The sequence below is a fragment of the Podospora pseudocomata genome, assembly GCF_035222375.1.
Source record: "Podospora pseudocomata strain CBS 415.72m chromosome 2 map unlocalized CBS415.72m_2, whole genome shotgun sequence".
Taxonomy (NCBI): Eukaryota; Fungi; Ascomycota; class Sordariomycetes; order Sordariales; family Podosporaceae; genus Podospora; species Podospora pseudocomata.
In genome coordinates, this window is record NW_026946365.1 from 1,340,734 (window position 1) to 1,367,332 (window position 26,599).

Below are 26,599 nucleotides of genomic sequence, written 5' to 3' on the forward strand. Positions count from 1 at the left end.
ATCGGTGTATTACTTTGATTTTCTCATGGCCCTGAAAGTATTGAAATACTGGAATGCCGTTCTTGGTTCGCTCAAAAGATTGGAGGACCACGCTTTCACCCAGGAGCCTTCCGCGCCAACAGTCAACTTGGTACTTCAAGAAAAGATGGACACGGCATTCGAAGCACTGGTTCGTGAGGAACTACCGGCTTTAATCACCCGCCGCTGGATCCAGGCAGCGAGTTTGACCATCAGGAAAAGAGTGACTGGGACCCTACCTGAGCATCTCCAGCAGCTGTCTGAGGGCTTAGCAGAGGTGTTTTGTCTGACTGATCCACCACGAGAAGACAACCCAATTGTGTTTGCCTCTGGCGGTAATGGCACTTATCATCCCGTTTCCTTGGACTGATACACTGACTAGCTCTGACAGAATTCTACCCGAACGACTCAATACGGCGTCAAGCACGTAATACGCCGCAACTGCCGCCTTCTCCAAGGGCCGAAAACAAACCCTGCCAGTATCGACAGGATCCGTGACAAGCTAGCAGCGGGCAAGGAGCATCACGAAACCATTCTCAACTACAGACGGAGACGGCTTCCCGTTCATGAACCTCCTCATGTGCGCCCCGTTGCTCGACAGCCAAGGGGTAACGCGGTACAGGATTGGCGCCCAGATTCTGACAACAGCCCAGAAACCAACCCTTTTTCCCCCCAGCTTGCCCTCCGTCACCTCGCCGAGGTGTTGACCGCCCCAGAAATCGAAATTGTCCGCAACCACGGCGGCGGCCGTCACTCCCCCGCCCACGAGGATGAAACACCCAACTGGGCCAAACCCGACGACAACCCCATCCCCCGACCCCTCTTCCAATTCCCCCTCTCAGCCGACATGGAAGAGCTGTCTGACCTGTCGGGGGGTAAGCGAACGGGGATCTATCCCACTGCCTCCTCCTCCGCCCCTACCCCTCCCTCCGCACTCTTTTCGCGTCACCTTCCCTCCGTCTCCCAGGGATCTTCCAAACACCTGTTCTCTCTCGCATTGGCGGGTTTGACAGGGTAAGGCAGGAGTTGGAGCAAGGGTTTAAAGAGGGGGGTGGTGTTGTCACGGCAAAGATGAGGTGGTTGACGAGGTCAGCGGAGGGAAGGACGAGGTGGGTACATGGTACGCCGTTGGTGGGGAGTAATGGGAGGGTGGGGGTTTGGATGGTGGTTCTTGTGGATGATCAGGAGATGGGGGTTGGGGATAGGGAAGGGAGGGGGAGGGTGGCGCTGGTGGTTGAGCCGGGGTTTTTGAGGGGGATGACAACAAGAGGTGAGAGGGGGGGGGAGGGGGGGTATGATGCGATTAGTTTGGCGAGTTTGAGTCATTTGGATTTGAACTTGCCACCTGGTCATCATGGGGAGAAGGGGGGGGCTATCACGGGGAGGTGAGATGGGTGGGGCTGAGGGGTGTTGTTGTCATGATGGGGCTGTCCTGTTTTGTAAGAGGTGAGGGGTTGAGTCAGTCTCTTTGGAGGCTTGGGATGAAATGATATCAATGTGTTCAATGTAGGATTCGAATTTAACTGAGAGAACGTCTTTGTCAATGAGGTTCTGAAACGGTATATGCGTTTGCAAAAGGACAGTGTAGCAGTGTATGCACAGTTGGTGATTGGTCCAGATATTTTTCAGTAAGACGAGTGAGCAGTGGTTAGGTGTTTACCAAACGACCGACATTCAAGGGTTTATTTCATATCCAATCATGTCAGGCAAGATCTAACAACCCTACCCCCAGCCATATAATCTGCAGACAATCATGTGTTTGTAATGATTTTTATATTCTCTCCCCATCACATGTTAAAAAACCGTTCGAACTCCCCAGTCCAGCTAGAAAGCCCAACCCATCCCATTCCTGACCCAATTCCATAGCCTGGGCTTGAACGCCCTACCAACCTTGTCCAACCATTTACCCTTTACAAAAGAAATTTCATGATGAGAGAAAAACTACCAAATATCACTCCCCCTCCCAATCTCAATCTCGGCATAATGTCTATTCCCCCTTTGCTGCTGTGCCGGCTGCTGTGCCGGCTGAGACGATGATCCGCCCGAGAAGCGTTTTCTTCTGCTCTTCTTCCCCTGTTCGTGTGGTGGTAACCCCCCCGAGCTGGGCTGCGATCCTCCCCCTGAACCAGACAACGACCTCTCCCTAAAAGTCCGTTTATCTTGGTGGTGGTAGTGGTGATGCTGGTGGTAATACTGGATGTCGCTCTCCTCGTAACTTTCCATTTCTTTGGGGTGGGTATTGTCGTCTTCACCTGATGAGGAATCATCGTCGTAGATTTGATCGTGGGGGTTGCGGATCCTCTTGGGTTTGGGGTGTTTTTGCGGGGGAGAGGGGAGGTTAGGAGGGGGTTGGTAGTGGGAGGGAAATGCCAAGGGGCCGGAGATGGTGGCGTTTTGTTTTCCGGGGAGGGGGTTGGAGTTGGAGGTGGAGAGGAGCAGTTTGGGGGGTTGTTTACGGGTTGACGGCAAGGAGGGGGAGGTGGTGTTGAGGTTTAAAGGGGAGGGGCGTTGGGATCCGGGGGTTGGGTTTTCGGGTTCTTGGGGGAAGGTGAAATGAGGAAGGGGTTCTTGTTGAGGAGGGTTGGACGGTGGTGTTGGTTGGGGAGAAGAATTGCTTGATACTGGCATGCCGCGGACCATAGCCCTGGGGATGTAGGCTGGGTGAGTGGGCATTGCGCTGCCGGGTCCGGAGCTGGAGTTGGTGCTTAGCGGGGAGAAAGGGTAGGCGGCCTTTTCGGGGGAGTAGCTGCATGAGCTGCTGGCTTTGTGATGTTGGTGTTGTTGTTGTTGTTGTTGTTGTTGTTGTTGTTGTTGTTGTTGTTGTTGGGGGCTATGGATTTTGTAGTCGAGTGTATATGACACCGCGGGGATGGCACCACCGCGGGAGATATCCTCCTCGGAGTCGGTTCGGTAGAGGTCGTCTTCTCGGTCATATTGGCGGTTTCGTCTCCAGTAGAGAATGAAGAGGCCGGCCGCGCCGATAAAGATGGCTCCGGATCCGCAGGCGATTCCTGCTATGGCTCCAGGAGTGAGGCTGGTACTGGGCTCGGCGTCCCGTTGCCGGATATGGGACGCCATATTCATAGAATAAACTGCTCGTGACCAAGCAGCCTGTTCTATTCGTAGAGGCAACTAACTCAACTCTCCTTCACCCGGCAGTCCCAAAATAGAGGACATAGGATCGGGAATATATCAGGCGTGAATCCTGCAAGAGAGAGGAAGAAAGCAAGGCTTGAAAAGAAAAGCAGCCACTGGGCTGGACATGGTTAGTATACCTCACTTGAGATGGTGGGGGAGATGGCCAATACAGATTACCTAGCCCTGCTCATGCAGTTGGTCTTTGCTCGCCACCGATTGTAGGCCTGGTCGGTAGCACAGCACAATTACTTGACAGTGAGTAAACACCAGAAAGTAGCACCGTCCAACTTACACGCAGGCGACTGGCCATCCACAGACCTTACAGCGGTTCCATCACTCAACTTGAGCCAGAGAGAAGCTCGCTGAACATGCCATCTCTGACCTTGTTCTTCATCCTGAATTGCTCACCTTTTGCTTGGATTGTACCCAGATGAGACCTCGAACTCGACGCACTGGGTCATTGGCAGCCTCGAGGACCTCGCTCGGAAAGCCGTGTCGTCCGTCTATCGGGCTTGGGGGCCAGGGCGACGACCCAATCACGGCAAGCACAGGGAGGAGGAAACCGACAGGCAGTGTGGGAGGGTCGATGCAACCACCGACTGGCCAATGGCGCCACGGTCAGATTTGTTTCACGGGCGCGTAAAACTGCTGACGGATAGTCCCGGACAATGCTGAATGGCCAGACAAGCGAAACATTTCTTGTCGTCCTGCGAGGATCTACCGGTGTTTTTCCCCAGGCTCGAAGAAGAGGGAGGGTAGCCGTCGGACCTGGCAGTCCAATGACAGCCAGTGGAAGCCAGAGCTGGGGAGAGAGGGCGAGGTTGACCAACGGGGAGAGATGGTTGAGTGGTACTGGGAAACAAGCTTCCAAACTGTTGAGCTGAAGTTCTCGTCTTCTCCCGCGGAAAATCATCCCATGTTGTTGGACTCGTTGAACGGCCGAGAAGAGCTAGGAAGAGGAGCAAGAGAGCTAGCAACGGGAGGCATCGCTTGGCTTTGCCCAAGACAAAGCTTGGCAGGTGTGTACACCCCCGGTGATCACCAACCTTATCGTACGCTAGGCATTTTCCAATCTTTTTCCCACCAGGGGCATATTTTGATGCAGGACATTCACCCACCCACTCACAAGACCCGAAGCAAACAACATCAGGACCAACAGCATAAAGCAATATAGTACTCATTCCCAGCGACGTGGGTTGAATATGGCCAGTCCCTACCAGGATTCTCCGCATGACAAAATGAAAATGGAGGGGCAGGTGATATCGACTGGAGTGTGATGATCGCTTCGCCCAGCAGCAGAGAGGTGGCCCTCCGGCGCTTGGAACCGCCGTGCCGGGTCCGCGCAGTTCTCCCGACGGGAGAGGATTGCCGAAACCGTTCAGAGGCGCACCCGTCCTGGAAGAGAGGGCCACCACCACGAGAACGCCTTGCGGCCGCCGTCGGTCTTGTCGAGAACATTAACGACACACCGAATGTTGAAAAGATCACCTGGCAGACTCACAACTGTTGAAGGTTGCCACTTGGCTAGATGATAGCCGCTGGAAGGGAAGCTGACTGACCATGATTTTGGAGGAGCAATTTTTCTCCCGTAGGTCTAGAACCTGAAGCTGCCACTGATCATCATGCCAGATTCCAAGCCACCACACTGAAAGGACCCTTGCAGCTGCACTCAGAGGTGTCAACACCGTGTGCGACACCATCCAAGACCTGACTTTCTCTTCTCTGTCGAAGGAGAAAAGGGGATCAGCAGGTTTCCTGGCGGGGGATTCTATCTGCCACAGACTGAGGAGCGCAGACTGAGTCAGTGATACTGCACATCCGGACCTATAGCAAATTGCTGCTGTGTTTCCTGCAGTGCAGTCAGCCTCCCAGCAATTTCGAGCATCTACTCCTATTGATGGCCGTTTGCTGTTCAGAAATGATCACCAGGTCTGTTGACTGCGGTCCTTATACGACTACAGATGGCAGCAAACTTGGTATGTGAACGCAAACAGCGCCATGACAGCCACGTCAAGCCACAAACAGGTTATATACTCCGTTTGTAATGCGGTCTGGAGCCTTGCCGGTGAGGAGAAGTGCCAGGCGTACGTAATCTGGAGATATAAACATCGTGATACGCCGCCCGGCAACCAGAAGTTTCGTGAATGTCAAAGTTTCCAGCTGACCGGTCACTACGACAGCGATTGTTAACTAGATTACACAGCCATTGTCGTCCTACTGACTCTGAACAGGATCACGATCACAGCAATATCAATCAGACTTGGCGAGACGAACTATCATCTACCAGGCTAGGATTCGAGAGCAAACATTTTGACAATGAAGGCATAAGCCCTGTACACAGCAGACGGCTTGAAGCCTCGCCACGAGTCTCTACCCAAAACGCGGGTAGTCACGAGCTGATCAACACCCTGACTTGGATCGAGACAGCCGAATCAAGAATCTACAGTATACCATTTGGTCTCACCGCTGGGATTACGTGTATTTTGAAAAGCGGGCCAGATAGGCTTGGACACGGTTACAGACAGTCAGGAGAAATAAGACAGGACAATGAATCAGATCTTGTACCATGGGAGAACTGGCATACTTCTCCACTGTCTTGGATGGAAGGCCTATATCGTCACTATTTTGCCACACTCAATATCACATCATCGAGGATACAGAACGGCAGAGGCAACCAGCAAAGGGGTTCCTGTTCTTGGACAACACGCGAGACATTCCAACGGTTCTACGTCTGACCAGGCCCATGAGAAAAGTCAGCCGAGCTTCAACAATCACACTACATGATGCAAGGATGCGATCCAACCTAAAGGCAGTGTGCCTGTTTGCTCCACCAGGGCCGTTACATCCGTTGTCGACACGAGAATATCTCCGGCGCTGAGGAAGACTATGACGGGCTCAACGTGGTACATCAGTCTCTTCTGTCGTCGACGATGGGTATAAAATGCCCGTTGCTAATATGTCTCCCACCGTAAATCAACACCGTACTCAGATCACCAACAAGACAAGCAACACCACAACACCATGCGTCACAGCAAAGCTTTCCTTCCCCTCTCTCTAGCCTCCCTAGGAGCAGCAGAGATAGTCGGCCAGTGGACAGCCTGGTCCCTCGCCCGCACCTGTACCCCTGAAGGCAGCTCCTGCACCTACCACCTCGTCCTCGTCCCAGGTCCGGAATCCGATTTCATCACCTGCGACTGGACCGTCGACTCTACCAGTAACTTCAAACCCGCGTACCAAACCGACTTTGCCGAAGCAAAATGCGGAGACAACCTTTCCCTAAACGGGGGCTGGAGCAGCATGGGTTTCATCACCATCGTGCCCACCGACAAAGCAGCCAACGTCTACGCCTTCTTCGGCTTCACCGACGCCGAGCTCGCAGACGGGCAGGTTGCGTCATCAAGACAAAGACCTGCCTACCGAGTCGGCACTTTTGGCGAGAAGGAGCACCCTGACCTGGGGCTGGGTATGTCGAAAAAGATGGTGAGGAGACTAAGCCGTGGTGTTGTCCAGCAGCACGGCGGCTCCTTGTCATCATCCAAACCGACAAAGGAAAAGAGGCGGGATATAACCATGAGTGATCAACTGCGAAAGCACATCTCGGTGATGTATGCCTCCAGCCAGCAGCAACAATCCTCTTCCGAGATCGACACCTGCAGCCAAAACTGCCTGCCTAGCGGGGATGCCTACGACGCTCTTGCGTGTGTCGAGACTTGTCGTCAGCAGCTTCACGGGCCAAAGATCAACAACAGCCAGGAGAGACACCGCCTCGGCACCCGTAACGACAACCCAGAAACATGGCAAATCCACTCCCTCACCCGCCGTAAACCCTCCCACCCCCAAGTGTCCTCCCCCTAAGCTAACCCTGTTGCTTGTTCGCAGTAACCAACCACCTCCTCAACCAAACCCTGTTCACCTTCTCCCTTTACTCCAGCACCACCCTCCAGCTAGCAAACTGCGGCATCTCAATCCCGTCCGTAGAGCCAACCCACAGCTGGTACGGACAGCGCTGTGACAAGGATGGGAAGTTCAGTGTTGGGTGGGGGTACAAAGCAGATACAGACTCGGCCGTGATGACGGTTTGCGAGAGGGGACGGGGGATGGCTTGGTTCGGGTGGGATGGTGTTGCTGAGAGGGACCTAGACCTGGTGGAGGTCAGGTTTGGGGATTCGAGGGGGGAGGTGGTGCATGAGACGGTTTGTACTTGATTTTTTTTTGGGGGGGGATGGCTTTGGGGGAAGGAGGTGGTAATGTCTTCGCTGGGGGGATTTGTCGGGGCTGGGAATAATGATAATTAGTTGCCTTGAGATATTGTTTTAGAAAACAGCACACTTGCTTGTTGACATTTATAAAGTGAAAAGGAGGTTGTTGTTGTTGTCTGCTCAGGTTGTACACCTGTACTTACAAAATTACACATCATCACATTTTGTTCGCCTTCCAAAGTAGGTACATCAAGTGTAATAAAACCACCCACCAAACATGCCCCCCTTGCCGTGCGCCAAATTTTCCACGCCCCAAAACTCCATGGAACAAATAATTCTCGGGTATCTATCTACCTCCCCTATCTACTCTCAAACCTCTTCGGATCCATATTCAACCTACACAACCTCACCACACACCCACTCAACTGCAGCAGCGTCTGCACCCCCTCCAAAACCTTCATATGCGTAAACCCAATCTCCTTGATAAACTCCAACTTGCTATGCTCGCTCAACGTCTCGATTGTCTTGGTCACCCTAAACATCGTCGAGATAATATCATGACTGCTGTACCCCAAATCCCACAGCTCCCTCAACGTGTCAAGCGCCGAGTCCACATTCCCCTCGTAACAAGCCTTGAGCATAGCCTGCACTTTGATCGGGTGAGGACTGTCGACAACCTTGAAGACATTGTCCCCCGAGACAAACCCGAACCCAGCCCACGTCGACTGCAGGTTGTTGATCGCCTGGCGCATATCCCCTTCCGCACTAAACACCAACGCCGCGAGGCCATCCTCGCTGAACTTGACACCCTCCGCATCGATGATTTGCAAGAGGCGTTTGACGACTTGCTCGTCTGTTAATTTCGCATAGCGGAGAATGGCGCAGCGCGACTGGAGGGGTTCGATGATTTTGTTGCTTTGGTTGCAGGCGAAGGCGAACCTCGTCGTATTGCTGTAAATCTCCATCGTCCGTCTCAACGCCTGCTGGGCACCGCTCGTCATGCTATCCGCTTCGTCCAAGATGACAAGTTTATGTCTCCCTTGCGGGAGGGTCACCTTCTTCTGCGCAAACCCCTTGATACGCTGCCTCACAACATCAATACCTCTCTCGTCAGAGGCGTTGAGTTCAAGCACGGCTTCTTTGTAGGCGTCCCCGAGGAGTTGGCGGGCTAGACACAAGACGGAGGTGGTCTTGCCAATGCCGGGCATGCCAGAGATGATTACGTGGGGCATGTTGCCGTCGCGGGCGATGATCTTGAGGCGCTCGATGGTTTCGGTGTTGCCTACTACGTCGTCGAGGAAAACGGGGCGGTATTTTTCGACCCTGGGGGGTTAGCATGTTAGCCATTTGAAAGGATAGAGAAGGGAGAATTCGGAGACATACCATGGGAGCTCGTAGGTTGGGTTGCCACTGGGGTTGGCTGTCTGGGCTTTGTAGGCTGCGGTGGAGGACTCGCCGTTGGCTTCCGGCTTTTTTGTCGTTGCGGCTGGCATTTTGGCTGTGGTGTTTTTGTTGGTCTCGACTTGCTGGACTTTCGGTGAGTTCTTGAGTTTTTCGGTAGTTGTGTAGCAGGTGATTTGTGCTGAAAAGTCAAGGGTTGTCGGCGACGTTCGACTTTTGGAGGTTGAAGCCAGCTGTGGGATTGAATTGCTGATTGGGAGACGCGACGCGTTTGAACCGCGTTAGCTTAAAGTGGTTTTTCAAGACGCAGGTAAACCCTAACCCTTGACCCCTTAGTTCACCACCAGGCAGCAACAATGGACAATAGATCTTGGAAGCAGCCAAGGTATGTTCATTCTCATTTATTTACATTATATGGTATAGGTCTAGATTTCTAGATGTCTAGGTTCTTGCATTTATGTGCGGTAGTCACCGTTGATGGTACTATCCAGGTCAGCTGATATCAGTGCCTGAGAAGACAAGGGAAACTCACATGTACTCATGACTGTAGTCGCAGGTCCAGTAAGTGGCTTGCTTGTCGCCAGTTCCGAGTCTGACCAAAATCTCAAGATCTTCGAGCTCCAAAATCTCAGCAGCTCTCGCCTATAACTTGTTAGTGAGCCCTTCCCAATTCATGAACTCAGTCAACTCACCTCATCAACCTGCTCAGGCTCTCCGTTCACCAACAGCTTGAGCTCAGCAGTGCCATCCGTGGGCACGAACGAGACATTGGTCTTCTCAGGGACAATCTCAGGAACATCGTTGATGGGCTCGCTAGGCTCGGAAATCAGGGAGTAGCCGGTGGCGCACAGAATGCGGCCCCTATCAATGTTTGTCAGTTTCGTCGTCACATTCCAAACAGACTGAGGAAACGTACCAGTTTGCGTCCTTGCCATACAAGGCAGTCTTGACAAGTGGCGATCTCGCAATGGTGCTCGCAATCTTCCGAGCAGCCTCCTCGCTAGCGGAATCCACCACCTTGATTGTCACAAACTTGGTAGCACCCTCACCATCACGCACAATCAACTGCGCCAACTCTGTAGAGAACTTGGTGAGAACCTCACGGAAGGCCTCATAATCAGGTGTGCCCTCCACAACCTCCTTTCCTCCAGCCATACCGTTGGCCAACAGCGCAACAGTGTCGTTGGTCGACGTGTCACCGTCAATGGTGATGCTGTTGAAGGAACGGTCGACGGCGTGCTTGAGAACCGATGGAAGAGCCGACGACGAGATAGGGGCATCCGTGGCAATAACACCCAAAAGGGTGGCCATGTTGGGGTGAATCATGCCCGCTCCCTTGGTGGTACCCGCTATCCTATACTCCACGCCTGGCGAGGAGGGCAAAGTAAAAGTGCGGGAGATGAGCTTGGGGAAGGTATCAGTGGTGCAGATGGCTTTGGCCAGGGTGAGCCAGTGCTCGTGGGACCCGCCCAAAGCACTGTGGGCCTTTGGCACGTTGTTGATGATCTTGTCGATGGGCAGCCTCTGTCCGATGACACCAGTGCTCATGACAATGGTGCTATCACTCTGACCAAGGCACTTGTCAGCCGCCTGAGCCATCTTGGCGGCATCCTCCAGACCACCCTTTCCAGTGACGGCATTGGCGCATCCCGAGTTGATGACCACCCCCTGGATGCCCTTATTTCCCTTCTTTTGCAACAGAGCACGGCTGAAAGTGACGGGGGCGGCCTGAAACTTGTTCTTGGTGAAGACGGCGGCGGCAGCACATGGTACTTCGGATGTCAAGAGAGCGAGATCTGGTTTTGTTGTGTTGCTGGGCTTAACTCCAACGATGGTGCCTGACACCTGGAAGCCGAGGGGGTATGTGCCTGAGGTTGGGATGTACTTCTTCTTGGCCGCGGGGATGGAGCTGGACGGGGCAGAATAAGCTCGGGATGGGATGTGAGAAAAGGACCGAACCAATTGAGCTTTAGGTTGCCTCAATTGGCTCAACGCACATCGACTGAAGCCCACCATGACTGTTTCCGGTTTCAAAATGAAGGGGTACGAAAAAGAGATGTGAAGAGCCGGGCAACTGTGGTCGATGGGGGTGCGTGAGATCTTATCAAAGCAGTGAGAGCCCACCGCCGAGGTTTGGAAAATATCTAGGGCGGCGGTACCGGAGCTGGGTTCAGACAGCACAACAAGATGGAATTGCCGCAATAACGATGATGCCAGTCTCTAGTATAACACCAGAAACATAAGATAGTTGAGAAGAACAATGAGATACTCTGAATTTTGGACAGCAGCCATGAAAATCTCTTTATACCACCCCTCAATTGAGTCACTCTTTCAAGACCCTGACGATCAGAGCTCCGGTCTGGAAAATGTTTATCGATAACTGCACCGTCGCTTCAGTGCTCTAGCCACAGCGCCCTCCACGTGGCTGGGCCCCCACTAAACGGGGGCCCGAGCCGGGCCGGGCTGTGGCTCCAGCTCTCGTTCCCCACCAAAGCCAACGACCTCCATAAAAGGATTTCAGATTGGTGCAACTTTCCTCCATCTTCCATTCCCTCTCAAGCTCCAAAAAAGACACGAATCACATTTCGTGCCTTGTTGGAGCCGCATCATCACTTTCCCAGCCCGCTGGGGGCTTTCTTTCCTTTCTCCTCCCTCTTGCCATTCACAACCTCCTCCCTCCCCCACCACCTGCAGATCATGCCCCTTGCGTTTTGAGTTTACGACCTGGAGAGCTTCATTTGAAAATTTGAAGTCGCTCTTCTTTTCTTTGTTCACACATCACTTCTCTCACACCACACCACCGCCACCATGTCGGACGCGATGGATGCCTACTGGCAGTTACAGCCATTGGCGCGAACACTCGCGACCGCCATCTTCGTCACGTCGATTGGAGGGCATCTGGGATTGATCCCGACGGGCTGGTTGTTCTTCCACTCCTCGCTGGCCATCTTCCATATGCCACCTCAGATTTGGCGGTTCCTCACCACCTTTCTGTTGAGTGGTCCCCAGCTGGGCATCATCTTGGATCCCTACTTCGTCTACCAGTATCTCAGCCAGATCGAGTCCGGGAACCCCAAATTCCAACGGAAGGAGGATGTTCTCTGGTACCTCATAACGGTCAGCGGCTTCATCTTGGTAGGTCCCTCTCTTTGCGCATTCTGCTCTCTTCACACAACACACAACGCAAAACACCCTCGAATTATCTGCCCGCATAGTGCTATCTCCCCCAACTATAGCGGTTCCTGGAATCGAGGAAGATCACCCTCGTATCTCGGCCGGCCCTCTTTCGCTTTACGGGTCGGTTCGCGGTGCGGGCATGGTGGGATGCCATGGATGACCCGAGCATACTCAATATGTTCGGTGTGGTTTTTACGGCGCCCTACATTTTTTCACCTGGGGAAATTCGACTTTTGTTGCCCGACATCGTAAACGGACAGCTAACCGTAAACACATAATAGCTGTTCACCCAGTGTTTCCTGGGCTTCCAGCCTTTTCTCATCAGCGCCTTGATTATTGCTCTATGCTACACGGCCTCGCAAGATTCGCGCGGCATGAAGGCCAACTTTTTCTTTTTCACCGTGCCAGCCCAGCTTGTTCCGTATTGCATGCTCGGCATGTCCGTCATCATGAACCCTGCCGCTCTACCCCAACAGATTTGTGGTATCTTGGCCGCCCATCTTCACGACTTCTTAGTACGCACCTGGCCCGAGTTTGGAGGCGGTAGAAATTGGTTGGCCACTCCAGCATTCGTGTCTCGACTCGTCACCACGCCGAGAATTCTCCAACGCGAGTACGGCACCGGATTTCGCCCACGGACCCAGACGTCGGGCAGTTCTACGGGGGCCTCCGCCGGCTCCGGGCCACTTCCCGACTCCTGGAAGACAAGGGGAACTGGCCATCGGCTGGGTTAATGGATAGAAGACGGGGATTGTACGAATATAAAATAATATTAGACCAGTTCATGTCCTGTGGCTCATTCAGGGGTGTTATCATGTCCGTTGTTTGAGTGCCGATAGTAGTGCCGATAGTCGTGCCTGTGTTCCTTGATACTCGAGAGATGAAGCCCGAGTTATGGCTGATACCTGTTTTTCTAAAGATGTAGCAGCGCAGGCTCGGCTGTATGTCGAGACACTCAGACTTGATGGAGTCTTTTTTTGTTCTGAGACAAGGACGCCTGTTGGTTTTCAAAAAACAAAAAAAAAAGAAAAACAATAATAGTTAAAATCACTTAGCATGCCCACGGTAGAGAACTTGCTTGTGTGAGGCCGTCAACCGGAGATTTCGTGATAGACTTGCTGCCAAAGACCGGTCTTGATCTGTTCTCATTGGCAAAAAGGAGGGAATGAGTGGGTGGTGATGTCAGGTTGTAAAAGCAAAAGGCACGAAAAAAGTGAAGCGAAGCTTGGGACCCTTTTTGCCCATACGACTAATGACCCCGGTGAGCTGTGCCTGCTCGGGCCTTCCCTCAGGTCGGCTTGCCAAACACAGCCACCATGGATGCTTCCCATCACCCAGTCGCACCCTTGGGGAGCACCGACCCGGCCGGACGTTTCACTGTTAACTCCATTTGAGCTACTTCGCTGGAACAAGGGGGGAGGGAGGTTGTATATATGGTGTGGATGTTTGTTGGTGAATGTGGGGGTGGGGGTTGAGTGTTTGCTTGGATCAAGGCAACCAGATGATGGTTAGATATGAGAGATGATTCTGTGGGTGGTTCTTGGGCGTGTCTCTTGTCAGGATAACGTCTTCAAGTTAGGTATTATTTCTCAATACAAGACAGGCATATATACACCTTCCCTGCGATCTCCATTCATACATACTCAGCAAAGTAAAAAGACGACCGCATTCTTGCCATTCTTCCATCCATTGGTATCTCTCAATAGTCAACGAAAACTTCAAAAATGCATCCCGATTTTGTCCACCCCTTGTCTCTCCCCCCCCAAAGAAACAAAACGCCATCATAACGCCCGCCATATAATTCCCATCCATATGCCGATAAAAGAAACACAGCCCCCTCCATCATCACCCCCCCTACTCGGCCGCAAAAGAAACACTCTTCTTCTTCGTCCTCCCCGCCTTGGTACCCCTCAAAACAGCCTCCTTGACAATCTTATCCCCCTCCTCATCCTCCTTTTTCGTCTTCTCCCCATCACCCCTCTTCCTCTTCTTCCTCATCAACTCCTTTGTCTCATCCAACTTAGCTTTCCTCTCCTGCTCCTTCTTCTCCGCCTCTGCTTTGCGCGCCTCGCGAATCTCCTCCATTTGACGGGCCTTGATTAACTTGGACTCGATCTGGCCTTCTTTCTCGGCTTGGACTATGGCTAGGATTGTGGACATTGATTCCTACATGTTTTTTTTTATTAGCCCGGTGGGGGGGAGAATAGGGAGGGGGATTGGGGAGGGAAGGGGGGAACGCACTCTATCATCAACAAAAACCTTCCCCTTCTTCTTCCCTTTGGGCTTGGTCACCCCAACGGGGGTGATCATATTCAGCTCTGGGATCCCTAGCTCTTTTTCGGTGTAGACGCGGGGTTTCTTTTTGCGGTCTTGGCCGAAGTTGGGTTTGGACTTTTGTTCTTTGGGGGGGATTTTGCCTTTGGGGGCACCCTTGCCGCCTGAGGGTTTCTTCACGCCGGATGAAGAGGATCGTTTTGGGCCGGAGGAGGAGGAGGAGGAGGATTTGGAGCCGGCGGCGTGTTTGTTTTTTATTGTTCGGGTTGGTGCCATTGTTATTGTCGGGGGGTTGGTGAATTGGGGGGGGTTGGTTGGTAGGGAATGGATTTATCGGTGATGCTGGTGGTGGTGATGATGCGCGCAGGGCGCAAAGGTGGTCTGGAAATTTTTGGAATTGAGAGCATGGGCAGGGCCTTATCGGAGCTGGGGAAGGTTGCTTATCGGTTTGATGGGTGGAGAACAGGGGGGTGTTCCGGCAGGCAAAAATGGGTGAGAAAGTGGCGGGAAGTTCGTCCGTTGGAATTTTTGGCGGGGTTAATTTATCTGGGATTTATCTTATCGGTTTGTTGGTCAGTCATCGACTTGGTGTCGCCGATTGCGCTCGCGGAAGTTGAAGGTATTCGCGGCAACACTTGAAAGTAGGCATTTACAAGGGTCTTTTTTCGAGTAAGAAAGTATACAACCGATCACAAAATGGCTACTGCTGAACACCCTCCCCGCTGGGCCGCTTTTGCGCGCGACACCAACGAGACTAAGATCCAGCTTTCGCTGAATCTCGACGGCGGGCGCTTCCACCCAGACACCGACGCCCGTCTCTTCAAGGGCCAGGACCACGCCAGCCAGACGAGCAAGTCGCAGACCATCAGCATCAACACCGGCATTGGTTTCTTGGACCACATGCTTCACGCCCTGTCCAAGCATGCGGGCTGGAGTCTGGCGCTGAACTGCAAGGGTGATTTGCACAGTTAGTCACCCCCCCTCCCCTCCTCAAAGGGAACTTTTTCTGATTTTAAAATGTTTCAAAACAGTCGATGACCACCACACGGCCGAAGACGTCTGCATCGCCCTCGGATACGCCTTTGCCCAAGCCCTCGGCACCCCCGTCGGCATCAAGCGCTTCGGCTTCGCCTACTGCCCCCTCGACGAGGCCCTCAGCAGAGCCGTGGTCGACATCTCCAACAGACCGCACAGCGTTATCGACTTGGGACTCAAGCGCGAGAAGATTGGGGATCTGAGCACCGAGATGATCCCTCACTGCATGCAAAGCTTCGCGCAGGCGGCGCGCATCACGCTGCATGTGGATGTGATTAGGGGGGATAATGACCACCACAGGGCCGAGAGCGCGTTCAAGGCGCTGGCGGTGGCAATTAGGGAGGCTATTTCGAGGGTTGCTGGGAAGGAGGGGGAGGTGCCTAGTACTAAGGGGACGTTGAGTGTTTAAATTCGGGTGTATATCATGTTATAAAAGCGAGCATAAGAAATGGAGTTTTTTGTTCTTGGTTTTGAAAGGGCTGGCAGCTGGGAACTGCGCAGACAAAGAAGGACAGGGAGGAAACCAAAAAATGTGCAGAAACAATAAGTAGAATTGAACAAGATTCTCCATTCAAAAAATGCCTTGAAAAAAAAAAGTCGTCCTGAATTTCACACGATTTTAGCTCTTCGACGGTTGCGACGGCCTTTGGCCCCACCATTTGGCGGAAGTGGTGTGATGGATTGATGTTGGACCAAACACCCTGCCCACAAAATATTTTGGACACTAAAGTAGGTAATATGCCTTCAAGGATAGTCCATATGCCTTTAAAGATAGTTTATAGGCCTTTAAAGATAGGTAACAGGCCTTTAAAGATAGTTAACAGGCCCCTAAAGGATTACTTAAAGGCCTATTATTTACGTTTAAGGTATAGTACAGAGTATAATATGGGTTAAGTTTACTGTAGTGTCTCAATTATTTTGTGGGCAGGGTGCCAAACTGCCGGGAATAGTTCGAACCAATCCTCCTCGCCATCCTTGCATCGGAAACGCAGCAGCCTTACGAGCTTATGACGCAGCGTGATCGAGGTACACGGTGCTTGTTTGGTTGCAGCTCGTGATATTGAAGCTCCTGTTTGGTCATTAACAGAAGTTCAATTTTGGGAAGTGGTCTTTCAAACACGCTGGTCAGGGTTCAAGCTCACATATCACCAACGACATCATCACTCACGGACAAGTTCAGTTTCACCAAACAGCAGCCAAGACACAACACACTCTTGATACCACCTATCCCCATTCTTGAAGACCGATTATCTACCCACCACGCGATCTCAAAAACTGAGATCATTTCCATCCAAGGCAAGAGCAACAATTAGAAGCTAAAGACCTCTCTGGCGACCAATGATGCCCACCTCCCTCAACAACGCCAAACACGAAGAAGCGGTTGACGCCTCCTGGGCCGCGACACGGGGTGCGGTCTCTGGCGCGCTGAAGTGGGGGGTTGCGACGGCGGTGCTGGGCGGGTTGGGGTATGCTTTCTCGCCGGTGTACAGGGGTTTGACTATTCAGTTCAAGGTGTAAGGTGCCCCCTCCAACCTGGTGTGGAATATGGAAGTGCTGATGTGAGGAAATAGGTACATCCAAATGTCGGGCATGGTCCTAGGCAGCATGCTCGAAGCGGATGCTAGGCTGAGGGAGTATGAAGCCCAAATGAGGCTGCGGAGGAGGCTGATGAAGGAACAGGCCATGTGGGCTAGTTTTGAGGAGAGGTATGGGAAGGAGGAGGAGGATGATTGATTTTTTCGGGGGGGGGGGGAATTGTGTATATAGGATAGGCGGTGTAAGATAGTAAAGTGGTGGTTCTTCTTCTCTATGTGTCTTTTGTTGCGGAACTGCGGTGGTCAATCAACTGTACGATTTCTGTAGTTGGTTGTAGGGGGCAGGTGAATTAATTGTAGGGAATCACCTGAACTCAAAAACGGATTATAAAAAAAGGGCGAGGTAAGGGTGTTCTTTTCATAGGGATATTTGTGTATAGCGATCTGTTCGGTTGATGATAGAAATGCTGTTCAAATACAGTTGGCCTCCTGACTTGGATCTGTGCCCCCCGATCCGGTTATGTTATGATTATGCTCCTGCCCCTAATGCCCTGGTCCCAAAACCCAATATTCATGCTACTGTCTCCATGCTCCTTAAACCAATGCCCCTCCCCCATGTTCATCCCCATGTATCTTATGCAGAACGACCGTGCGTGCCTCCTCTTTCCCATGATCCAAAGACAAAAATCAAGAAACTAAACGACTGACAACTGCCACCATGAACGCCCCCCCCCCTTTTTTTCCATGCTTTCCATCGTTTACCTATAGGTACAGCCGTAATACATGATATTATACAGTCTGTTAATATACAATAGTTACACCAAAGAAGAGAAAAAACTAAAATCTGGTCGTTATGGTGAAAAAATGCGAGATCTATCTCATAACAAAGATAAAGTCGTAAGTGAGGACAACAGGATAGTGAAAACAAATTAAGAAATATACTTTGGACTCCTCCACCCCCCAAACCCGCCAAACCACTTGCTCCCGCTCGTCCCAGGAAGTGACCTCCTAGTCTTGTGACTCGCTCCCGGCGGAGGAGGGAATGCCCCTTGGCCCATAGGAGGCGTCAGCAAGCCCTCGTTGAATCTTGTCGAGGTAGCGGGAGCGGTGCCAGGAGTGCGAGGTCTGGTTGTTGTGCCTAGCGACGTCCCGGGTCGGGGTGCTTCCTGGGCTTGTTGTTGTCTTCCCCCACCAAACGGGCAGGAAGAAAGTGATGTTCCTGGCCGACGGTTGGACGGACTGGGGTTGTTGAGTGGGATGTTGACCATGCCTTCTGTTTGAAGGCCAAGCCCGACTCGTCCAAGACGGGATTGGGAAGACCGGGCGCGGGGTCGGTGTTGGGGTTGGGGAGGTCTGGTTTCTGAGGTGATGGGGGGTGATAGAGGGAGGGGTTTGTTGGAGGGGAGGGGGGCGGATTTCATGCCTGTTGAGGGGGCTCGGGGTCTCGTTTCTGGTTGCTTTTGTTGTGCTTGTGGTTGAGGTTTAGATCTTTGTGTTCGTAGAGGGTGGTTTGTCAGGGGTGTTATCTTCAATGGGGCGGGGATTGGTGACCGGCTTGAGTTGATGTTCCTCATGATGTTCTTCGGGGGTGGCTTTGGTGGGGCTGGAAAGAGGGAGAACCGGGGGTTGGATGTTTTCCTTGGGGCTGGTGAGATTGAGGGAGCCGAGACCGGTGGCGGAGGGGGAAGGGGTGCTTTGGGGGGCTTGCTGGGTTCCCATGGTGTACCAGCAGGGGTGAGGTATGTTCTTCGTGCTTTGGAGGAGCGTTTGGTACTGGCTGTATCTGGATTTGAAGCTGGGACGGGTGGCGGTGGTGATGCTGGCAAGGCTGGTACCGGTGGAGAAGGAGCAGAAGGGAGTTCGGCGAGATTGGAAGAACCCTTTGATCGTCGACGGTCCAGCTCCGTGGTGGCATAGAACCACAGGGCGAAGACTGTGTCGACACTCCGGCGGTCCACGGCTCTAGGGGAGGGCGTTGCCTTTCTAATTTGTACCATTTCGTGCTCCACGTATTGGGGTTGGGGAGGTGTTACTGGCCCGTACGTGTATTCATTGGCGTCGTCGCTTTCGTATAGTCCCAAGTCGAGTAGTGCTTCGGTAGCCACGGAGGAGTTGGAAGGAGAGTGTGATGGTGATGATCTTGGTTGGTTGACCGGGACGGTCTGATATTCCTGAAAGTGATACATGGGTGCCTCTCTTGCTGCCCCTGAATCCCTCCGACGTTGTTTCCTGCGACGGCAGAGGAAGAATATAAAGGCAGCACCGGCGAGAACCAGGAGGATTCCTACAACAATGCCTGCAATGGCAAACCCTGGCAGGGCCCCCACAGTAGTCGGTGGCGAGGGAGAGGGAGGGCTGGTATTGGATGGACCTCGGACTCCCGTGGTGACCGAAGTGGCAGTAACAGTAGAAAGTGTCGTTCTAGGTCCAAAGTCGACCGGCGGCGTTCGAGACTCGCAGCACTGGCTCAGGGGAATAACCAATGTCGTCGTAGTAGGTGCCGGTCGCAAAGCTCTGACCACACGAGTTGTATGGGATAGGTCAGAACAGGACGTTGATTCAGGACTTAGACGAGACGCCACATGCATCTTAGACGCTCCATGAGATCGGAACAAAAGAAACACAGTCCATCTTTGGCTGTCGGTGGAGAACTGGGGGAACAACAGGAGATATAGAAAAGCAGAGCAGGCAACCGGCAGCTCATATACTTGTCCGAGTGTTCTACAAAGGAGACTCGGTCCTGCAACTGTGAGGGACAGGAATTCTGCCTTTGCCCTCCAAGCTGCCGCATAAGGTACGCGGCATGGCAGTGGGCAAAGAGAGGCAGTGCCATTGCGGGTGGTCCATGACACCGGGGCCAAAGTGGGAATAGGGAACAGGGTGGTACCACAGCTGACCACATCCAGCGGCGTAGACGCTTTGGGTGTGTCCGATGTCAGTTGCTGTAGAAACACGGTGGAAGCAGTCTTTGCTGATATGTGTTTGCGGCAAACTCTAAGCGCCTGGCGCGCGCACCTTTGATGATGGAGGTGGGCAGACAAGAGTTATTGGACTCGTGCTTCGGACTAGATGTCCTCCAGAAATCAATATTTCAAACTGGTTGTACAACACCATCACGCGTCAATCGCCTACTTAAGCGCGCTTCTAGAAGCCGCCCATCGCTTGATGAGGGGAAATCAGAAGACTATTGAGGTTGTGCCGCAAAAGATCCTGCCTCGTATGTTGGATGTCCGAATATCTCCACAAAGATGATGGTGTTGACTGCAGACTCTGACATCTAACCCCGAGAGAGTTGGAAGATTTTCATGCGGCACAGAAGATGTAGCGTGAAAATCCGGAGGTTCGCCGCCGCCCGAGTTGGTGATGAGTGAGTTCATGGGGCAGATGTGGAGAGACGACCCCTGACGCCATCTCCGGTGTTACTCTGTACTTGGTTTCTGAAAGTATGACGCAGAGGCTGAAGATTTTAGAACAGGCGATGATTCCTCTCTCAGAATATCCTCGCTCGGTACCGGCAAAAAGGGTAATCTACAAAAAGATCAATGGAACTCTGGAGTGTTCTAGAGATCCCAAGATATCTGGGGAGAGTGGGGGGTTCGACGCCTTGATTTGCCGGCAGCACCTATTTTGGCATGCAGAAAGGGGGCCACTCGGCGCTTATTCAGAGCCAACACCACCCAAGATCTCGTGGCAGCCCTGTCCCTATTGTCCTTTCTTGCGTGCTTTGGAATGCAAGAAATCTGTAGCCGCGGGAAACACTGCAGTTGGTTGCGCCAAAGTCGGTAGACGGCCCGTTCGGGAAGGGCTTGTGTGTGTTGGCCTCAGTTCGTCCAGGTTTTCGGGGTTGTGTTGCCAAGTCGTGCCCGTGATGTTCTGGGTGAAGAGCAAACTGCGCCTGGTTGTTGTGGGCAGTGTTAGCTTCGTGGTGTCTCGGTGATCAGTTCTGAAATCAACACTGTCTATCTAGTGCTTGTGTAACTGGGAACCACGCCGAGGGGGGGCGCACAGGTTTAGTTTGCCTGCACGTTTTGGTGATGCCGAGCTGTTTAAGTCGGTGCCTGACACAGTATGACAAAGCCTTACGGTGACGATATGCGATCGACGCAGTTTCAACTCTGATGATGGAATCAACACCGAGAGGACCTTGCCTACGGAGTTTAATATCATCGGTGTGTTTTGTGAAGCGCACCTATATGGCAACGCAAATGAGAAGTTGACACTAGTTCATGACATGGTGAACACGAGAGAAGCAGGACGTCGAGAGATTGCGAAACATATAAAAAGAACAGCAGATGAGCTGTCGAGCGAGGGATGATGAAGTTATCGCCAAATCGGTAGGTGTTTGCTCGTTGCCATGGCGGCGTGGGATGAAGTCGAGATTGCCTCGTGTGCCTGAGCTGAGATCCTTCGGCGTGATCCCCTAGCTGTTTCGTCTTCAACTGCCGGCTGCGACAAGCAGGAGACAGGAGACAGGAGACAGGAGACGGAAGTCAATCAGCCTGGCCCCTCTGAAAGGCTGGCCTTGCTTTGACTTCGGAAGCACCGCGCATTGCTGGGTGATGCTGTGCCTCACACTCGGCTATCTGGCTGTCTTTGGTAGGGCAGACAGTTTGTGGCTCCCGCGACTCCTTACTGAACCACACGCGGCAAAAGCCACCAGTTCGAGGATCTGGGTCGAGAGGGTGTTCTGTCATCCAGAGTGTCTGTTGAAGATGACGGCTTGGCCGGGTTGGTGATCATGAACGTCTCGTCTCGATGCGGGCCAGAGGTTGGTGCAAGATTCGCGTGCTCCCGTCTGACCAGATCTTTTGTGTGGCATAGCACAGACCCCAATTAAAGTGCTATCTATATCCGGTCAGCTATAGGTTGCTGTCTGCAGCAGGATAAAAATGACACTTCCCTCCTGTTTCTTGCAGACTGGATTGACACGATGCCTGAAGCTGTAAAGCGCTGGCCAGGTAGAGACCCATTGCCAAGATGGTTGCTGTTTTGAGGTTGTCGAGATGCATTCAGCTGAAACGAGAGAGGAGCGACGGCGTCGGCACCGGGGGACGGGACCCACCAAGGGCTTCCGAGCCGAGCGGCCCCGCCGAGGCCGGTGGTCTCGGGCTGCCAAGGACCGAATCACTCACATCAACAGCACTGGCGTTTGACGGGCATCGGTCCGTCAATTTGCGACCAACCAATGGGGTATCGAATCATGAAAGAAACGGAAAACTTAGCCCCACTTGATCTGCCCAGATTCCACCACGGCGCGTAGCCGAATTTAGCGTCCGCTGTCCTGATCGCAGAATGCACGTCGGGAGGGAACGCCGAGACCCCACTGAATGTTTCTTCCATCATCACCTGCACTATCACCAGCAGCTACTTGGATTCATCACAGCGTCTTTTGAGTTTTTTTCTTTGGATGAACAGCAGGTCGTGATGGACTCGAATCCCCGCAATGTGGTACAAGATGTCGTGGCCTGTAGGACATGGACAGATACGCTGCATACGTTTCATGTACCGTTCCTACATTAGGGCCGGGTCCATGGCGTCTTGCTCCGGCAATTGCGAGATACCAAGAAGCAAAACGAATCCTTCAGCTTGGGTGATTCTTCCCCGCAACTCGACATCTTGGGCAAGACATAAACGGACTCCTCTTTGTGTCACACCGTTTCCTTCAAACAGAGCAACAGCAGTAGCCAGCAGCATGCTTTGAACCAAGGTCAAAGGTCACATCTACAAAACACCGAACTGCTCGGCAGGTTGGCGGCGCTTAGGGAAGCTATCCCGTTGGCTACCCTCTTTCCATCAGCCTATTCCACCGTTTTCCCCAGCTCGGAACGGTCGCCCAGAATAGCTCACGTCTGCAGCAACCATATATCCCCACGTGGTGAACGGCAACCCCCTGCGCCTTTGGGGCACTGCTGCTGTTCCCCTCTCCGTTGAGATCTTGCTGGACTGAATCTGCTTCCCGTCTTGGTGCTTGTGATTTGGAAAGGGGTTGGGATATTCTTCCATTTGCGACAGATTCCACAATACAATGATTGACGACGCCGGACTGCAATGATCTTGTTTGGTTGTTTAAAAACACAGTATTCGAAGTGACCACCAGGTCGACTTGGGCTTTCCAATTTGAGAGGAGGGGCATAGCGGCGCAGGTTGCCCACCATGAAGATTGCCTGTCTACAGTTTGCGCCTCAGGTCGGGGATGTCGACAACAACCTCAACCGGGCTGATGCCGTACTGAACAAGGCGCGCACGGGGGATCTTGATGATTTGGACTTGCTTGTACTGCCGGAACTTGCCTTTACAGGTACGTTTATTGCAGATTATTTACTCCGGGGGCGCGCGGAAATGCTGATAGGCAAATCCAGGTTACAACTTCAAGTCGCTACAACACATCTCTCCCTGTTTGGAACGTCGTGACTCTGGAATCAGCTCTCTCTGGGCTCGAACTACCGCCCTGAAACACGATTGCGCCGTTGTAGTAGGGTATCCGGAGAAGGTGGACGTGAGCGCAAGATGGCCAACGAACCCAGAGCACTACAACTCAGCTCTCATCGTAAACCGAGATGGCGATACTGTTGGCAACTACCGGAAGCTACACCTATTTTATACCGATGAGACCTGGGCACTCCAAGGGCGGGATGGTTTCTTTCGGGGCAATGTCGAAGGCTTGGGGAACGTTGCTTTGGGTATTTGCACTGACATAAAGTAAGCCTGCTGTCTTTAATGAGTTCTTCCTGGCATTTCTAACAGTGTCTAGTCCATACGAGTTGGAAACACCATGGGAAGCCTTCGAATTCGGATTTCACGTCATGGAAGCACACGCAAATGTGGTCATAATCAGCATGGCCTGGCAATCTCAACAGGATCCCAGCCAATACACCCGTCGGCCTCACGAGCCGGATCTCGAGGCCCTGGTGTACTGGGTTCAGCGTCTTGAGCCTCTGATCCGGGAGGATAGTGAGGAGGAGATTATCGTCGTCTTTTGCAACCGGACTGGTGCTGAAGACGATGTGATGTACTCGGGAACAAGTGCCGTCTTGGGCATCAGAGGAGGGGAAGTTTACGTGTATGGGGTCCTCGGATGTGGAGTGAAGGAGTTACTTGTGGTCGACACGGACCAGCCTCCACTCAGCAAGTTGACCGATGCCTCAGGGGCCGAGGCCGAGAATCCTTACGCCGAGGAAACCGACGTCGAGACTGAGCCCGTCAAGCGCCGTGCGCAGGCCCTCGAGATCCAGATACCGGCCAAGGAGACGCCCAAAGAGCTACCAACATCGCATCCGATTAGCAGTCGCATAGAGGCTGTATCAGCAACCCCCAAGTCTGCGTCTTCTGCTCGGTTACCCTGGCTTGCACCAGCTGAGCCTGATGCCCAGAGCCCCGGCAACCCCCGATCACCTACTCGACTGCAGATACCTGTAACACCAGTGCGACCGAGTGCGGAAGAATTCACTCTCATCGACAGCGCCATTGCCGAAGACATTGCCATTCCCACAGCAAGATCATCGCGGACTCCAAGCCCGGACCTGAAGGCAGCATCGCGTCCTTCGAGGCTATCAATACCAACGACCCCGTGGAAGTTTCGAGACAAGGCCAGCCCTTACCCATGGCAATACCGAGATGGGTCGCAGTCAGCTCTTTTTGGTGGGGGAGCTTGCATGACGCCAATAACACCGTTTGAAGTTGAGGAGGGCTGGTTGGGGACACCCATTGATGCTAAGCCACCAAACTGGTACTGGAAGCACGATCACTCACTCTCCGCCGTCAAAGAGGCGATACAAGAGGAGGAAGAGGTGTCGCCGGGGAGCTCCTCAAAGCCAATCCAGAAGGTGGGAGGGCTTGAACCAGCAAAGACACAGCAAGACGCCTCTAAAGTCCGAGATGCCACACCGATCGACACAGAACCGCCAAATTGGTACTGGAAGCACGAGCCACAGTTGTCTTCTCTTGACGAGATACTCCACGAAGAAGCAGAAGGTGAACAAACCGAGACAGGAGAGAGCCCCAGACCGGAACAAGCCGCACCGTCAAAACCCACTAGTACCACCGTGGCAGAGGATGTCTGGGTAGCCACACCCATCGACAATGAAGTTCCAGATTGGTACTGGAAACACGAGCAAACGCTACCCTCCCTCAACGAAACAGCACAAGAGGAGCTTGAAGAGGACGAGCCAGAAGCAAAACAACAAGAATCATCCAGACCACGCCAAGTCTCAGCAGAGGACGTCTGGGTAGCAACCCCAATCGACAACGAGGTCCCAGACTGGTACTGGAAACACGAACAAACAATGCCCTCCCTTGACGAGACAGAAGACGACCCGCCACAGAATGCCCCCCAACCAGCCACCATCACCACCCCCGCAGAAGAAGAAGAAGAAGAAGAAGAAGAAGAAGAAGAAGACCACACCCCCACCCCCATAGACGAAGAACCCCCCGATTGGCACTGGAAACACGAACAGACCCTCCCTCCCCTCAACGAGGAACACCCATCCCCTTCCCACTCCCAAGATTGGGCAGACCTCTCCTCTGTGTTGGCTAGTTTCAAGATACACCCAAAGTCAGCGTTGAGCAACTCCAGTGCTGCGCAGGATTTTGGTGCGGAGAGGCCTAGCTCGCCCAAATCGCGGAATGCGAGTCGGTCGAGGCAGATTTATAGCTCGATGGAGAATTATGATTGGGAGCAGGGGCAGCAGCAGGCGAGGGGGGGTGGTATGCAGGTCCTTGGTAGTGGTGGTGGTGGTGGTGGTGGTGGGGTGAGGAGGCAGTCGTCGCGGTTGAGGAATGTTGTGATGATAGGGGATGATGTTTCTGATGTTGAGGAGGAGGAAGAGCAAGCTCACGCCCGAGGGAAGGTTGGGTCCAGATACCGGAGTGTAAGCCGTGGTCGCCAACCTGGGCGGGTGAGGGGGGCAGGAATGGAGGTTGAGAGGTCGGGTTCGAGGCATAGGGTTTTGCTACAGCAGAACAGTCTACGATATGGCATATCCCTACCGCGACAAAGTTGCCAAAATTTGCAAGACAAGCGGCCGGAACAGCAACAGGACGGCAGTTATCGACAGCACAAACCAAGCATAGATTACGCCGCGCTGCCTAACTGGCCTTTTCCCCCTTCGCCGGAGGATATCATTAAACCGGCTGGGACTTTGTCGAATCTGTCCGTGGTGACGGTGGACTATGATCACAGTCCGGAGACGCCCAAGATGATGGGGATGGGGATGGCGATTTCGCCGGTGGGGGAGGAGTATGAGGAGTTTGAGTATGGGTATCGTCATGGGGAGTGGGACGGTTGGGAGGGGAGTAAGAGGAGTTTGTTGAATGAGGAGTGGGAGGGGAGGAGGGGGAGGAGGGGGAGGGTTTGAGGATGATTTATGAAATTATTTTTGAGGGGTTGATACCATGGGAGAGATAGCGCTGGATTTGTTTGCGGATTATGTAGCCTTGAAGTGTTTTAGCATCGAGTTTAGGTGATTTCGAGCTGTCTTTGCCAGAAATGTGAATTGTTCGAAGAACGTCCATTCATCCATCAAATTCTCCAGATCGAGATGCGACCACTGGTAAAAATGGCAAGTAAGGCAATGTCAAACTTGAGTTTCGACAGCTATGTCATTGATAGCAAATGCCGGCAAGGCTCTGCCCTTCATCACGACAATACCACTTTTATAGTGCTTGTGCAACACCCAACAAAAAGCAAAGTCAGCATCATATTGTTAATGTCACCCTCTCTCGGTTTGGCAAAAAAAAAAAAAAAAGACAGCTCCAGACCACAGATAAGAAGGATCCAGTGGCATGCTCTGGCCCTCTCCTTCAGCAACAGCGGGCCGAAAGAAT

General features: G+C 52.8%; 12 protein-coding genes across 12 annotated transcripts; 6 read left to right on the forward strand and 6 right to left on the reverse strand.

The window, feature by feature from the left end:
- Nucleotides 1-25: 25 nt before the first annotated feature.
- On the forward strand, nt 26-1,407 carry QC762_202790 (uncharacterized protein; the record flags this gene model as incomplete). Its single annotated transcript, XM_062887166.1, has 3 exons — nt 26-337; nt 410-893; nt 986-1,407. 3 exons carry the CDS (start codon nt 26-28, stop codon nt 1,405-1,407), a joined length of 1,218 nt encoding a protein of 405 aa, XP_062746956.1.
- Nucleotides 1,408-1,959: 552 nt separating this feature from the next.
- QC762_202800 (uncharacterized protein) lies at nt 1,960-3,102 on the reverse strand (the record flags this gene model as incomplete). Its single annotated transcript, XM_062887167.1, has 1 exon — nt 1,960-3,102. The coding sequence occupies one exon, from the start codon at nt 3,100-3,102 to the stop codon at nt 1,960-1,962; it is 1,143 nt and encodes a 380-aa protein (XP_062746957.1).
- A 227-nt stretch (nt 3,103-3,329) lies between these two features.
- On the forward strand, nt 3,330-7,373 carry QC762_202810 (uncharacterized protein). Its single transcript, XM_062887168.1, has 2 exons — nt 3,330-6,976; nt 7,036-7,373. Exons 1-2 carry the CDS (start codon nt 6,178-6,180, stop codon nt 7,359-7,361), a joined length of 1,125 nt encoding a protein of 374 aa, XP_062746958.1. The 5' UTR covers nt 3,330-6,177; the 3' UTR covers nt 7,362-7,373.
- A 114-nt stretch (nt 7,374-7,487) lies between these two features.
- RFC4 (replication factor C subunit 4) lies at nt 7,488-8,848 on the reverse strand (the record flags this gene model as incomplete). The annotated part of the gene is made up of 2 exons (XM_062887169.1): nt 7,488-8,678; nt 8,739-8,848. The coding sequence occupies 2 exons, from the start codon at nt 8,846-8,848 to the stop codon at nt 7,715-7,717; spliced, it is 1,074 nt and encodes a 357-aa protein (XP_062746959.1). The 3' UTR covers nt 7,488-7,714.
- Nucleotides 8,849-9,211: 363 nt separating this feature from the next.
- On the reverse strand, nt 9,212-11,090 carry ECM42 (Arginine biosynthesis bifunctional protein ArgJ, mitochondrial; the record flags this gene model as incomplete). Its single annotated transcript, XM_062887170.1, has 4 exons — nt 9,673-11,090; nt 9,449-9,617; nt 9,289-9,398; nt 9,212-9,239 (listed from the first exon to the last, which is right to left on the reverse strand). The coding sequence occupies exons 1-4, from the start codon at nt 10,770-10,772 to the stop codon at nt 9,212-9,214; spliced, it is 1,407 nt and encodes a 468-aa protein (XP_062746960.1). The 5' UTR covers nt 10,773-11,090.
- Nucleotides 10,484-12,808, forward strand: QC762_202840 (uncharacterized protein). Its single transcript, XM_062887171.1, has 2 exons — nt 10,484-11,891; nt 12,215-12,808. The coding sequence occupies exons 1-2, from the start codon at nt 11,565-11,567 to the stop codon at nt 12,665-12,667; spliced, it is 780 nt and encodes a 259-aa protein (XP_062746961.1). The 5' UTR covers nt 10,484-11,564; the 3' UTR covers nt 12,668-12,808.
- A 600-nt stretch (nt 12,809-13,408) lies between these two features.
- Nucleotides 13,409-15,842, forward strand: HIS3 (imidazoleglycerol-phosphate dehydratase). The gene is made up of 2 exons (XM_062887173.1): nt 13,409-15,174; nt 15,239-15,842. The coding sequence occupies exons 1-2, from the start codon at nt 14,904-14,906 to the stop codon at nt 15,649-15,651; spliced, it is 684 nt and encodes a 227-aa protein (XP_062746962.1). The 5' UTR covers nt 13,409-14,903; the 3' UTR covers nt 15,652-15,842.
- Nucleotides 13,465-15,944, reverse strand: LOC1 (60S ribosomal subunit assembly/export protein). The gene is made up of 2 exons (XM_062887172.1): nt 14,175-15,944; nt 13,465-14,099 (listed from the first exon to the last, which is right to left on the reverse strand). The coding sequence occupies exons 1-2, from the start codon at nt 14,481-14,483 to the stop codon at nt 13,788-13,790; spliced, it is 621 nt and encodes a 206-aa protein (XP_062746963.1). The 5' UTR covers nt 14,484-15,944; the 3' UTR covers nt 13,465-13,787.
- Nucleotides 15,945-16,065: 121 nt separating this feature from the next.
- On the forward strand, nt 16,066-16,989 carry QC762_202870 (uncharacterized protein). The gene is made up of 2 exons (XM_062887174.1): nt 16,066-16,756; nt 16,814-16,989. The coding sequence occupies exons 1-2, from the start codon at nt 16,581-16,583 to the stop codon at nt 16,974-16,976; spliced, it is 339 nt and encodes a 112-aa protein (XP_062746964.1). The 5' UTR covers nt 16,066-16,580; the 3' UTR covers nt 16,977-16,989.
- Nucleotides 16,990-17,706: 717 nt separating this feature from the next.
- QC762_202880 (uncharacterized protein) lies at nt 17,707-19,365 on the reverse strand (the record flags this gene model as incomplete). Its single annotated transcript, XM_062887175.1, has 1 exon — nt 17,707-19,365. One exon carries the CDS (start codon nt 19,363-19,365, stop codon nt 17,707-17,709), a length of 1,659 nt encoding a protein of 552 aa, XP_062746965.1.
- Nucleotides 19,366-20,438: 1,073 nt separating this feature from the next.
- QC762_0033750 (uncharacterized protein) lies at nt 20,439-21,818 on the reverse strand (the record flags this gene model as incomplete). Its single annotated transcript, XM_062883262.1, has 2 exons — nt 20,861-21,818; nt 20,439-20,672 (listed from the first exon to the last, which is right to left on the reverse strand). The coding sequence occupies exons 1-2, from the start codon at nt 20,942-20,944 to the stop codon at nt 20,439-20,441; spliced, it is 318 nt and encodes a 105-aa protein (XP_062746966.1). The 5' UTR covers nt 20,945-21,818.
- A 311-nt stretch (nt 21,819-22,129) lies between these two features.
- Nucleotides 22,130-26,130, forward strand: QC762_202890 (uncharacterized protein; the record flags this gene model as incomplete). The annotated part of the gene is made up of 3 exons (XM_062887176.1): nt 22,130-23,075; nt 23,137-23,476; nt 23,529-26,130. Exons 1-3 carry the CDS (start codon nt 22,931-22,933, stop codon nt 26,128-26,130), a joined length of 3,087 nt encoding a protein of 1,028 aa, XP_062746967.1. The 5' UTR covers nt 22,130-22,930.
- Nucleotides 26,131-26,599: the final 469 nt, after the last annotated feature.